The sequence below is a fragment of the Staurois parvus genome, unplaced genomic scaffold, assembly GCF_062004578.1.
Source record: "Staurois parvus isolate SC_StPar_1 unplaced genomic scaffold, SC_StPar_1.0 ptg000285l, whole genome shotgun sequence".
NCBI classification, from domain to species: Eukaryota; Metazoa; Chordata; class Amphibia; order Anura; family Ranidae; genus Staurois; species Staurois parvus.
The window spans coordinates 1,968,830-1,982,927 of record NW_028318081.1 but is presented as its reverse complement, the minus strand read 5'-3'; the positions used below and the strand labels follow the sequence as shown (position 1 = coordinate 1,982,927).

The 14,098-nt window shown below is 46.3% G+C and overlaps 1 protein-coding gene across 1 annotated transcript in view; it reads left to right on the top strand.

Moving 5' to 3' along the window:
* Positions 1-424: 424 nt before the first annotated feature.
* The window catches only part of LOC149458541 (NADPH oxidase organizer 1-like), a 33,169-nt gene continuing 19,495 nt past the window's right edge, over positions 425-14,098 (top strand). Inside the window, exons 1-3 of the mRNA XM_089682123.1 lie at positions 425-571; positions 8,253-8,333; positions 10,024-10,099. Of these exons, the coding sequence (XP_089538249.1) occupies positions 425-571; positions 8,253-8,333; positions 10,024-10,099 (304 nt within the window). The remainder of the gene's footprint in view (positions 572-8,252; positions 8,334-10,023; positions 10,100-14,098) is intronic.

Sequence of the window (14,098 nt, the reverse complement as noted above, 5' to 3'; positions counted from 1 at the left end):
AATAAAGTGCTTTGGACTTTGATAGAATAAAAGGGTGACATGGTTTTGGCGAGCCCTCTGTATGCACAAGGTGTGGGAGTGCGCATGAACTGAAATGGAGAGCAAATGGGGAGAGAAGGATCATTTACAAGAACACGCTGACTGTTTTGTTGGACTTTTATAGGTTTAAGCGTGTTAGACTTGTATTTGTATCTTTGGCATCGTTATATTTTATGGGGATAATATTTGCATAGTTTTTTTTATTGCAGTGGACAGATATACTTTGCTATTTTATGTACACAAGGATACTTTGTAGCTTAGTCATTTTTTGTTTTGTATATCTGAGATTGTAGAAGTGTGTTGGTTTTTTTGTCACATAAAGCAGAGTGTGTCCCATCCTCAGGTGGGCGGTGGAGGACTGGCTGTTCTCAGTGGCTGTTTGTTCATGGTCCAGCCCACCCGCCGTGTCTATGAATTCCAGGTCTGCACAGGTGAACGGGTCACTATCACAGCAGGTGACAACGTGACAGCAATGAGCAGGTACCCAGTGGAAGCCAAAGCCGTTGGATTAGTGCAGCATGGGAGGCAGAAGGTGAGGCACAGCAACTATGTCTGATATTTGCACAGTGGAATCGGTTGTTTTGAGAGAACCGCCATACATTCCATTCCAATTTTGTATTCATTTTATTTCTTTTTTTTATTTATTTTATTGTATTTTTTTTAAGAAAAGGAGGGTATGAAATAAAATATGCCTGCAAGATTGAAACGATTTTAACTTTAGCAATTATCCCTAGGTGGCTAACTCTGCTTTTCTTATGACTTTAACCCCAGGTTCACACCTAAGCGTTTTCTGCAGCGTTTTGCAGAAACGCAGTACAGTTCATTTAACATGATTTCCTATGGGACTTGTTCACACCTACGCGTTTTCAGCAGCGTTTTGCAGAAATGCAGTACAGTCCATTGAGCATTATAGGACTTGTTCACACGTAAGAGTTTTGCAGAAATGCAGAACAGTTCATTTAACATGATTTCCTATGGGACTTGTTCACACCTAAGCATTTTCAGCAGCGTTTTGCAGAAACACAGTAAAGTCCATTTAACATGATTTCCTATGGGACTTGTTCACACCTAAGCATTTTCAGCAGCATTTTGCAGAAACACAGTAAAGTCCATTTAACATGATTTCCTATGGGACTTGTTCACACCTAAGCATTTTCTGCAGCGTTTGGCAGAACTGCAGTACAGTCCATTGAGCATGATGGGACTTGTTCACACCTAAGTGTTTTCTGCAGTGTGTTGCAGAAACGCAGTACAGTCCATTGAGCATGATTTCCTATGTGACATGTTCACACCTGTGCGTTTTCACCTGATGTGTTTTTTTGGAAAGGGTCAGGGACTTTTTTTAATGCAAAAAGTTGCATTTTTGGTTCTATAGACTTCAATGGAAATGCTGCAGAAAAGCATGTATTGCATTTTTGCTGCATTTTTGCTGCGTTTTTGATGTGTTTTGCATTTGAAATCTGCCTACCAACAAGAAAAATAAAGAAAAAAAACACAACACGCATCAAAAACCTGGCACAAACGCAAAATGCAATGCAAAACGCAGTGTAGAAATGGATCAAACACAACCTGCATAAGTGTGCACCTAGCCTAAGGACCAGTTCACACTATAGAAATGCAGTCCAGATGCGGTCTGGATGTGTTTTTTGCATGCGTGTTATTGACACGTTCCAGTGTGGTTTTTTTTTTATGCATTCCAGTTTTTTCCCCTCTCTTTTTCTTCAATTTAGGGACACATGCATTCCAGTGCAGTTTTGGTGCATTCCGGTGCATTTTTGATGTGTATTACCGTGTTCCAGTACACTTCTGTGCAGAAAAAATGCAGCCTGTTCTCCTTTTTTTTTTTTTTTTCTACATTCGGAACGCACCGGAACTACAAGCACTGATGTGAACGATGACACTGACAACCATATCACCTACTTTCTGTGCATTTTGGATGCAGAAAAAAATCAACTGAAACGCATGTATTGTGAACTGGCCCTAAAATAGTTCATTTGGGCCAAGATGGTCCAAACCAGGGGCGGACTGACCATTTGGAAACTCGGGCACTGCCCGAGGGCCCGGGGTCAGTAGAGGGCCCCATGAGATGCCCCTGGTACCTTTTTTCATAGGCTTTTTTGAGTTTGGGCAAGGACACATGGGCCCTGATGATCCCCTATTGCCCGGGGGCCCCATGAGTTGTCAGTCCGCCCCTGGTCCAAACAAACACTTTCCATCACCAACACATGTACCTGCTCAGAGCGCTGTATAAATTGTATATAGCATCAGTTACATAGAGTATACAGAGCTATTCTTTAGCAGAGGAATGGAGACTCCCGGGAAGTCTGTTCCTGAGCACCCAATCAGGGGAAGCCTTATATTTCTGCATGAAAATACAAGACTTTCTGTGAATGGATGAGCGGGTGCTCAGCCTGACTCAATTTTGTTCCGTTCTGCTGCCGGAATACAGCACTGTATACTGTATGTAGCTGATGTTACATACGGTTTATGCAGTGCTCCCAGCTGTTGGTAAAGGAAGTAAACCCACTTTGGTATCTTTTACCTTCAGGTAAACCTATAATTCGGCCTATAATAAGGCTTACCTGAGGTACTGCAGATATCTCCTAAACTTGCACCATTTAGGAGGTATTTACTGTAGAAGCCTTGGTGATGTCACTGGCGCATGCGCACTGCGCTCTCAATGGACCGTGTGCCTTCCATTGAGAGAGCTGTGCTGCGGGCAAAACATGGTGATGTCATCAAAAATCAGCCAATCAGATGGCTGCAGCTTGCGAACCTGGATGGAAGACTGGGTGAAGATGGAAGCCTCGGGGAGCCATGACAGGACTCCGCTGGAGGGCTTCGTTTTCAGGTAAGTCTTTCACAATCTGCTAGTATGCAATGCATAATGGCCCAGTATGCTCTTAACTTGCAGGGAGAAGATGTTTTATAGTTTTTTTTTGGCCGGTTTATTACCACTTTAAATGGGCCAGCTTGGCCAAAAATATTCTTTAAAATCATAGGAAACCTGGAATTTAAGCTTTAAGCTGGACATCCACCAGTAGACTTTTGGTCAAAAATTTTTGTTCTCAAAACATTTATTCAGTTTTCTAATGGTTAGTGGGGTCAAACTGACGTCCATCTTTGACTGTAATGATGACAAAATTCCAAGGAGCAGGATGGAGAATTTTTCTCGAACCAAAAAATTTGGTTTTCATTTGTTCCAAAACTGATCCTTCTAATGGTATTCCTCAAGTCATAGAATGTATTGATCAGATTTTTTGTAGAAATGTTCGCACAAAGGTTCATTTGGAAAACTACTAGTGCATGGCTAGCCTAAAGACTAATGCAAGCCATAGACGGGTCGAAAACCGGCCGTTTTTTTTTTAAATAACGAAAAATTGTTTGTTCAATAGGCCGACGTTACCACCAACGGTAAAAAATTTTTGTCCCGTCTACGGCCGGCATTTAATTACTTCTGTCCCTTGCAGAGAGCTCCGCTATTATATTTGACATGAAAAAGTATTGTGGTTGCAACAATGTATCTATTTGTATCCATTTCGGATACAGATGTTTTTATTCGGACACAAATAGATACATTGTTGCAGCCGCAATACTTTTTCATGTCAACATAATAGCGGACTGGAATTCTTATTCTTTTTTTTCTTTTTCTTCTTCTTCTTGCAGGTCATGGCTCATGCGCAGATTTTCTATTGGTAAAAAGATCGGCCGATTTGCCCATCATTGCTGCGAAAATCGTCCGATCGGCGAAATCAACCGATTTTTTTTCCAACTTTACCGATAAAAAAATGTGCCAAAATCCAGAAAACCGGCCAATCAATTAACCCACTAACGGTGCGAAAATCGACCGATTTTTTTTTTTATTGCGGCTGAAAAATCGGCCGCTTTTCAACCCATCTGTGGCCTGCATTACTCTACTTTTTCAACATGTTACACCCATACCCACCCACCAGCTTTGCCAAAGAAAACTATTTAAGGTCATAGTAAACCTGAAGTTAGGCTTAAGGCAGGCCATCCACCAGTAGACTTTTGGTAAAAAAAATGTATTTTCAGAACATTTGTTCAATTTTCTAGTGGTTAGAAGGGTCAAATCAGCATTCATCTTCGACTGTAATGACAAGAAAATTCAAAGGAGCAGGATAGAAAATTATTCTTGAACAAATTTCACAGTGAATGTGATTTCTGTTCGGGAAAGACCTTTAGTTCAAAAACTGAATGCTGAGAACAAATGAAATTTTTAAATACCTTCAAACGACATTTCTCAAGTCATAGAATGTATTGATCAAAATTTACGTAGGAAAGTTTGCACAAAGTTTGGTTCAGAAATCTACTAGTGTATGACTGCCCTTAAGGGCTAACCAGGGGCGGACTGACCATTTGGAAACTCGGGCATTGCCCGAGGGCCCGGGGTCAGTAGGGGGCCCCATGAGATGCCCCTGGTACCTTTTTCATAGGCTCTTTTGAGTTTGGGCAAGGATACAGGGGCCCCATGATCCCCTATTGCCCGGGGGCCCCATGAGTTGTCAGTCCGCCCCTGGGGCTAACTCTACCTTTTCAGCATGTTACATGTTATACCCATACCCCCACCCACCAACTTGGCCCAAGTGAACTATTTAAGGTCATAGGAAACCTGGGCTTTAAGCTGGCCATCCACCAGTAAAATTTTGGTAAAAAATTGTTAATTTCAGAACATTTGTTCAGTTTTCTGATGGTTAGCAGGGTCAAATTGGCCATTCAACTTTAGTAAAGAGGAAAATTGAAGGAGAAGGTTGGAAAATTTTCTCAAATAAAACTCTGTGACAGCAGTTTTCTGCTGGGAAAATCATACATATTGTAATGAAACCTGTTTAATATGTCTGGGATTCCATTCAAGTAGCAGGTCTTGATGAAAAATTAGGGGCTTTCAAACAAATTAGTTGATTCAGTGACAGCAAGAAATAATGTTCTGATGCACGATTTTTCTACAAACATTCAAATGAAGGTCTAATTGTATATGGCCAGCTTTAGGGAACATCATTGAATTATATATACAAGCATCAGGGTCAAGAAGCTAAACACCAAGTAAATTGCTTGTATAACCACCCATTAATGCTCAGTCTGGTAGGATCCAGTGGTGTCCCAAGGCAGGTGCGGGAGGTGCGCGCCACACCGGGTGATACCTACCGCACGGGGTGACACACACCGGAACCGCTCCATGAAAAGGTAAGTTGTAAAGCAAGCTGACAATCCCCGCAGGATGGATCCGATCGTGGGCTTTCTTTACAACTTACCTTTTCGTGGAGCGGGTCCGGTGTCACCCCATATAGGTTGCATGCCAACGATCCCCGCAGGGTGGTTCGGATCTGCGGATTGAGCATAATGGATCGGAGTCTGATCCATTATCCTCCCCAATATGCAGATCCGATCCATCCTGCGGGGATAATCAGCATGCAACCTATATGGGGTGACACCGGACCCGCTCCACGAAAAGGTAAGTTGTAAAAAAAGCCCACGATCCCCGCAGGATAGATCGGATCTGCGTATTGGGGAGCATAATGGATCAGACTCCGATCCATTATGCACAATCCACAAATCTGAACCATCCTGCAGGGATTGTTGGCATGCAACCTATACGGGGTGACACCGGACCCGCTCCACGAAAAGGTAAGTTGTAAAGAGAGCCGACAATCCCCGCAGAATGGATTGGATTGCCGATTGGGGAGTATAATATATTGGAGTAATTCAAACATTCAGAGCCAAAATGTGTGCTTACCTTTTCGTGGAGCTGGTCCGGTGTCACCCCGTATAGGTTGCATGCCAACAATCCCCGCAGGATGGATTGGATATGCGTATTGGGGAGCATAATGGATCAGACTCTGATCCATTATGCTCAATCCGCAGATCCGATCCATCCTGCGGGGATCATCAGCATGCAACCTATACGGGGTGACACCGGACCAGCTCCACGAAAAGGTAAGTTGTAAAGAAAGTCGACAATCCCCGCAGGATGGATTGGATCTGCAGATTGGGGAGCATAATGGATCGGAGTAATTCAAACATTCAGAGCCAAAATGTGTGCTTACCTTTTCGTGCAGTGGGTCGGTGTCACCCCGTATAGGTTGCATGCCAACGATCCCCGCAGGATAGATCAGATCTGCGGATTGGGGAGCATAATGGATCAGACTGATCCAGGGGTGGACTGACCATTTGGAAACTCGGCACTGCCCGAGGGCCCGGGGTCAGTAGGGGGCCCCATGAGATGCCCTTGGTACCTTTTTCATAGGCTTTTTTGAGTTTGGGCAAGGACACAGGGGCCCCATGATCTCCTATTGCCCGGGGTGCCCCATGAGTTGTCAGTCTGCCCCTGCTCTGATCCATTATGCTCAATCTGCAGATCCGATCCATCCTGCAGGGATCGTCAGCATGCAACCTATATGGGGTGACACCGGACCCGCTCCACGAAAAGTTAAGTTGTAAAGAAAGCTGACAATCCCCGCAGGATGGATCGGATCTGCATATTGGGGAGCCTAATGGATCGGAGTAATTCAAACATTCAGAGCTAAAACGTGTGCTTACTTGTCAGCCTTTAGAAACCAGGGAATTTAGATACCCCAAATGGTACAAAAGACAATAGGAGATCAGGAGAGGGAAAGGACGATAACAACAAAAGAAAGAAAAGGCAACGCAATCCATCACCGACAGTAGGGAGCCTTTCCCCGTTCCCAAGCTAAGGAAATCAAGCGCAATTTAATTTGAATTTGTATTCCGTTTTTGCCAAAGCAAACCAAAGTTTCCTTTTGTACTTTACAGTAAAATTTCTCTAAAAGGAACACAGGGGCTGCCAAGTGGCTAGCACTTTCAAAAAGCTCCCGGGAAAGGTTTTCCATTATGATGCAATGTATGGAGTGGTGGCTGCAATTATTTGTTTGACGTACTTATGTAGTGCTGTCAATTTACACAGCACTTTACATACATATTATACATTCACATCAGTCCCTAACCCTCAAGGGGTGTACAATCTAAGGTCCCTAACTTACATTCATACATACATATACTAGGGACAATTTAGACAGGAGCCAATTAACCTACCAGCATGACTTTAACTTACTTTGAACTAAAGCTGCAGGCTGAAGGGAAAAACAATCTTCCGCACTAAATAGAGCATTAGAAGAAATGACCCGCGGCAGCCATTATATCCATTATATTCTGACCACCAGCACCGTCAGCTGTCAAAATACCAGCACTGTTCCTGCTTGTGATTGGATGAAGGCTCTTTTCATCCGACAATTTATCACCTGGCTCCTGATTTTTTAATCAAAATGTGCCGGGCAGACCTACCGGAACATAAAGTGTTAGTTCACCTTTACAGAAAAAATGTAAAGGTAAGTAGCACCAGGCACCCTTCCCACCTGTTATCCCCCCTGCTGTACTTACCTCTAGAGTTGCCAGCACCCCTGAAAGTCCAGCAGTCTGGGCTTTTGAAATCCCTGCTCTTTTACCTCTTTTCTGTCAGCGCATCCAGGATGGGCCAGATAGATTCCGATTGGTTAGAACCATCAATGTGACAGTGTTCACCAATCACAATCCATCTGGTCCATCCTAGAAGTACAGACAGAGAAGATGGAGAAAAGAATTGATTTCAAGTCCCCAGACCACTGGATCGGCTGTGGGGGTGCTGACAGCTCGCCAACCCTGGCGTTAAGTACAGCAGGGACCAGGGGCGGACTGACAACTCTTGGGGCCCCCAGGCAATAGGGGATCATGGGGCCCCTGTGTCCTTGCCCAAACTCAAAAAAGCCTATGAAAAAGGTACCAGGGGCATCTCATGGGGCCCCCTACTGACCCCGGGCCCTCGGGCAGTGCCCGAGTTTCCAAATGGTCAGTCCGCCCCTGGCGGGGACTGAATGGGGGAGGGAGGGTGCCTGAGATTAGTTTGCCTTTACATTTTTTCTGTAAAGGTGAATTAACACTTCAAGGGATTAAATACTTTTCATAATTGGAGGATGGAGGGCCTGTGGTATTAGGAAACTGACACAGTTATATGTTGGTCCTATGCTGAATTCATTTCAGGACCGTAAAAAAGGAATACTCCTTACCAAAAGATGAGAGCACCTCAAATTCTACTTTACTGTCTCCCAGTTACTAAGTGGTCTTAGCAGCATCAAACACAAACATTATTGGGCTCAATTAAAAAGAGTTATTTCTACATCATTTTGTGTTTTCTTTGCTTGCAGTTGTACATGTTGTCCATTCTGTGGTCTGATCGCAATAACATCATCATATACAGAACCTATGACAGCTTTAAGGAACTCTCAGTAAGTATTATAAATTAAATTGATACTAAGCCCAGGACCCTGCATTCACTATATCTGGTCTCCCCGGACCCTGCATTCACTATATCTGGTCTCCCCGGACCCTGCATTCACTATATCTGGTCTCCCCGGACCCTGCATTCACTATATCTGGTCTCCCCGGACCCTGCATTCACTATATCTGGTCTCCCCGGACCCTGCATTCACTATATCTGGTCTCCCCGGACCCTGCATTCACTATATCTGGTCTTCCTGGACCCTGCATTCACTATATCCGGTCTCCCCAGACCCTGAATTCACTATATCTGGTCTCCCCTGATCCTGCATTCACTATATCTGGTCTCCCCGGACCCTGCATTCACTATATCTGGTCTCCCCGGACCCTGCATTCACTATATCTGGTCTTCCTGGACCCTGCATTCACTATATCCGGTCTCCCCAGACCCTGCATTCACTATATCTGGTCTCCCCGGACCCTGCATTCACTATATCTGGTCTCCCCAGACCCTGCATTCACTATAACTGGTCTCCCAGGATCCTGCATTCACTGTATCTGGTCTCCCCAGACCCTGCATTCACTATATCTGGTCTCCCCAGACCCTGCATTCACTATATCTGGTCTCCCAGGACCCTACATTCACTATATCTGGTCTCTCTGGACCCTGCATTCACTATATCTGGTCTCCCCGGACCCTGCACCCACTATATCTGGTCTCCCCGGACCCTGCATTCACTATATCTGGTCTCCCCAGACCCTGCACCCACTATATCTGGTCTCCCCAGACCCTGCACCCACTATATCTGGTCTCCCCAGACCCTGCACCCACTATATCTGGTCTCCCCAGACCCTGCATTCACTATATATGGTCTCCCACAGTACACAGAACATGGAAATGCAAATATTTTAGTAAATATAAACTGCTAAATACCTTTTCTTATTAGCAGTATATAGCAGTCTTGTGCCTTCGATCAGTGTCCAGCAGAGCACTGGTTAAAGCTTGTAGGAGGAATTTTCATTCTCCTCTGACTATTCTATGAGGCTGCATGACCCCTGACCCTCTGTTTGGACTGTGCTGATTAGCCCTGTGACGATAGCATGCACCCTCCAAAAAAAAATACTCTCTAGCAATATACACCAAAATGATCATGTGCAGAGTGCCTCCTAGGGCTCTGTACTATCAGTAAATGGATTGGGGACTGTGAAATAAGGGGAGGATCAGAGAAGAAAGCCTTTTTACACAATGCAGAGAATTAATCTGTTAGGTTCCACAGTGAGTATAACAAGCATGCTTTACTGCCTATACAGACTGATTGTACTGCTGTGGGTTTAGTAACACTTTATGTTGGACCTAAAGTCTATTTTAGAGATCAAGAAAAGTGTTTTTGATCAGCATCTGCAGCCTCTGATCATTGTATTCTGACAGTGGAGAGTCCTGCTGTCATAATACAATAGTACAACAGGGAGGATTCCTTTATAGACCTGACTGATCGAAAAAACACAAGTCATCTATGGCTAGCTTCAGGCTTGTCATTATTACCTACTAGCCAACCTCTGTCTGACAATGGGACATATAATTATCTGACCATAAATGTCCCTGTCATGGACTGGTGGACCTACACTTGAATAGACACAGTATACCATAGTGGTAATGGAGTCCTGTAATTTAACAAGTGTTTTCCTTTGATCATTCAGAAACTGCTTTCACAGACCTTTCCTTTGGAGGCTGGACTTGTGAATAAATCGGACAGAACCCTTCCCATACTGAAAGGTAAGATGGCCATTATACCTAGAAGTGACAGGCAGGGTATGCTCTACATGGTCCATGTATCATAAGTGACCCTTTCAATTGACACAAAATATCAAGATAAAAGTGTTCTGCAATAGTGGATTTATATCCACCTCTCCAATGGGTGTCTTACCTTTCCAATGGCTGTCCTACCTCTCCAATGGCTGTCCTACCTCTCCAATGGCTGTCCTACCTCCCCTCCATACCGGTGATCACATTCATCTGGGACCATAGTAAGATTGCACAGTGTACAATAAAAACGTTTAGGAGTGGAGTTTTAAATTATTACAAAAGCCCATTGGCGACTGATGTTCTTTAGAGCGGATTTTCTCAACCTTTCTACTCCAGAGAAGGAACCTTGGAAATCATTTCTAATATAAGGGAATCCTGCTAAAACCAACTTTTTGAGGGTCAGCAGGAAGAATGCCCCTTACATTAGTAATCAGTTGGAAGAATGCTCCTTACTTTGGGGTCAGAGGGGAAAATGCTCCATACTTTTTTGATCAGTGGGAAAAATACTGCTTACATTGGTCGTCAATGAGAAGAGTGCTTCTTACATTGGAGGTCAATGGGAAGAGTGCTCCTTACATTGGAGGTCAGTGGGAAGAGTACTCCTTACATTGGAGGTCAGTGAGAAGAATGTTCCTTACATTGGTGGTCAGTGGGAATAATGCTCCTTACATTGGTGGTCAGTGAGAAGAATGCTCCTTACATTGGAGGTCAGTGAGAAGAATGCTCCTTACATTGGTGGTCAGTGAGAAGAATGCTCCTTACATTGGTGGTCAGAGGGAAGAGTGCTCCTTACATTGGAGGTCAGTGGGAAGAATGCTCCTTACATTGGAGGTGTCAGGGCAGGAACGCTGGAATGGGCAGGCAGGCCTATGGTATGGTCACGCTGCGACTGACGACAGCCACTACCCACAGACCAGAGTCCCTCAGGGCGCGGAGTCTAAGCCCCAGGCTACCCTTCACCAGGGCCCCTAATGGTGGGGATGGACTTGACGCAGCCTGAGACCAGGTCGCGGCCCCCGAGTGACCCCAGCTGCGATAACGACTGCCGCCAATGGCGTACAGCTGGTGGGAGCTAGATGGGAACACGAGTAGAGTAGTCAGACAAGCCGGGTCAATAACAACGAAGCAGACAGTACTAGACGGTAGGCAAAGAATACTCAGGTCACGGGCCGGGTTCAGCAACGGGAGGTCAGATAAAGGGTTAACGCAGAGAGTAGTCTTGTCCAAGCCGAGTCGGTTACCAGGAGAGCAATGGGAACAACACAAGAGCTTGCAACAGGGCAACATACAGGACACAAGTGCAGAGCACACTTGCAGACAGCAGGTTTAAATGTGCTCAACCACACCCTTCTGAGGAGGAGCCGCAGAAGCCTGAAGGCATAAAGGTTCCCACCATGCTTTGCAGAAAACCAAGATGGATGCCAGCTCATGGAGATGCACAAGCTCTGAAGAAAGGTAGGACCTTGACAGTACCTCCTCCTCAAGGGCCCCTCCCCCTCCGTGGCTCAACAAAAGGTTTCTGAGGAAATCGGGCGTGAAAAGCGCGGAGGAGGGCAGGAGCATGAACATCCGCGGAAGGAACCCAGGAACGTTCCTCGGGACCATAACCACGCCAATGGACCAAAAACTGTACCCGACCGCGGACCAACCGAGAATCCAAGATGCGGCTCACCTCATACTCCTCATGGCCGTCGACCCTGATAGGATGAGGCCGAGGCGGAGAGGCAGTAAAGCGATTACAGATCAGAGGTTTCAACAGGGATATGTGGAAGACATTGGAGATGTGCATCCCAGGAGGAAGAGCAAGGGCATAGGCAACCGGGTTCACCCTGCGAAGAATGCGGAAAGGACCAACAAAACGGGGGGCCAGCTTTGGTGCGGGCACCCGAAGCTTGAGGTTGCGAGTGGACAACCACACCCAATCTCCGACCTGGTATGAGGGAGCGGGCAACCGTCTACGATCAGCCTGGAGCTTCTGGCGCTGTGCTGAGTCCTTCAAGGACCTCTGAATCTGCCCCCATGAGGAGCGCAGAGCAGCCAGGTGGTTATCCACAGCCGGAATGTCCTGTGGAGAGAACAACTCAGGCAATACAGCGGGTTGGAACCCATAGTTGGCCATGAAGGGGGACATCCCAGAGGAGGAGTTGACAGCCGAGTTCCTCGCAAACTCTGCCCATGGCAGGAGATCGACCCAGTTGTCCTGATGATCCGATATATAGCAACGAAGGAATTGTTCCAGGGCCTGGTTGGAACGCTCCGCAGCCCCATTGGACTGAGGGTGGTAAGCCGAAGAGAAGGAAAGCTCGATACCCAACTGGGAGCAGAAGGCGCGCCAGAACCTGGACACAAACTGGCTCCCACGGTCCGAGACAATCACCTTGGGCAACCCGTGCAAGCGAAAGATCTCCTTGGCGAAAACCGTAGCCAGTTCCTGTGCAGTCGGCAATTTCTTGAACGGAACGCAATGGCACATCTTAGAAAAACGATCGACCACCATAAGAATGACCGTATGACCTTGAGACGCAGGAAGATCCACAATAAAATCCATTCCCAGGTGTGACCAGGGACGCTCCCCATTGGGAATGGGTTGCAGAAGGCCCAATGGAAGGTGCCGAGGAGATTTATTCTGGGCACAGACCGAACAAGCTGCTACATATGAGGCGATGTTAGAACGGAGAGATGGCCACCAGAATAACCGAGAAATGACCCAGGACAATTGGTTCCTACCAGGATGACCGGCAGTCTTGGAATTATGGTAGGTACGTAGCAAGCGGGTACACAATCCCTCAGGTACAAAACATCTTCCAGCAGGTCTCTCAGGGGGAGCGTTAGTTTGAGCCGCCAAAATCTGCTCCCCAAGGGGAGAAGTCAGGTTGGTACGAATGGCAGCCAGGATCTGGTTTGGAGGAATGACCGAGGTCGGCTCAGTGTCCTCCCTGGACAGCTCAGAGTATTGCCGCGACAAGGCATCAGCCCTGACATTCTTGGAACCAGGCAAGTAAGAGACCACATAGTTAAAACGTGACAAAAACAGAGCCCACCTGGCCTGACGGGGTGTCAACCTCTTAGCCTCCGAGAGATATGTGAGGTTCTTGTGGTCAGTGAGAACTAGGACCGGGACCACAGAACCCTCAAGCAGGTGCCTCCATTCCTTGAGAGCCAGAATAATGGCCAACAACTCCCTGTCTCCAATCTGGTAGTTGCACTCTGCAGAGGAAAGCTTCTTGGAGTAGAACCCACAAGGAAGTAGGGGTCCCTCGGGTGACCGACGCTGGGACAAGAGGGCGCCTACTCCTGTCTCAGATGCATCAACCTCGAGAACAAAAGGCAACCCAGGATTGGGATGAGACAGAATTGGGGCCGAAGTGAAGGCGGCATTCAGAGCCTTGAAAGCTGAGATGGCCTCGGGTGACCACTCGTGAGGGTTACTGCCCTTCTTATTCAGATCTGAGAGAGGCTTTGCCAATGTGGAAAAGTTCCTGATAAACTTCCGATAATAGTTGGCAAATCCCATAAAGCGCTGAATGGACCGAAGACCACTGGGACGAGGCCACTGCAGAACCGCTGAAACCTTCTCAGGGCTGAAACCTTCTCAGGGTCCATAGAAAAACCCACCGGGGAAATGATGTAGCCTAAAAAGGCAACCTGGGATTGGTGAAATTCACACTTCTCGAGCTTACAGAAAAGCTCGTTTTCACGTAACTGTTGCAGCACCCGCTTAACATCCTGGATATGAGTCTCCATAGACGCAGAGTAAACCAGGATGTCGTCCAAGTAAACCACCACGCACTGCTGCAACAAGTCACGTAAGACATCGTTAATAAACTCCTGAAAGACAGCGGGTGCGTTACACAACCCGAAGGGCATAACCAGGTATTCATAGTGGCCGGTTCTGGTGTTGAACGCGGTCTTCCACTCATCACCCTCCTTGATCCGTACAAGGTTGTAGGCAGCCCTAAGGTCGAGCTT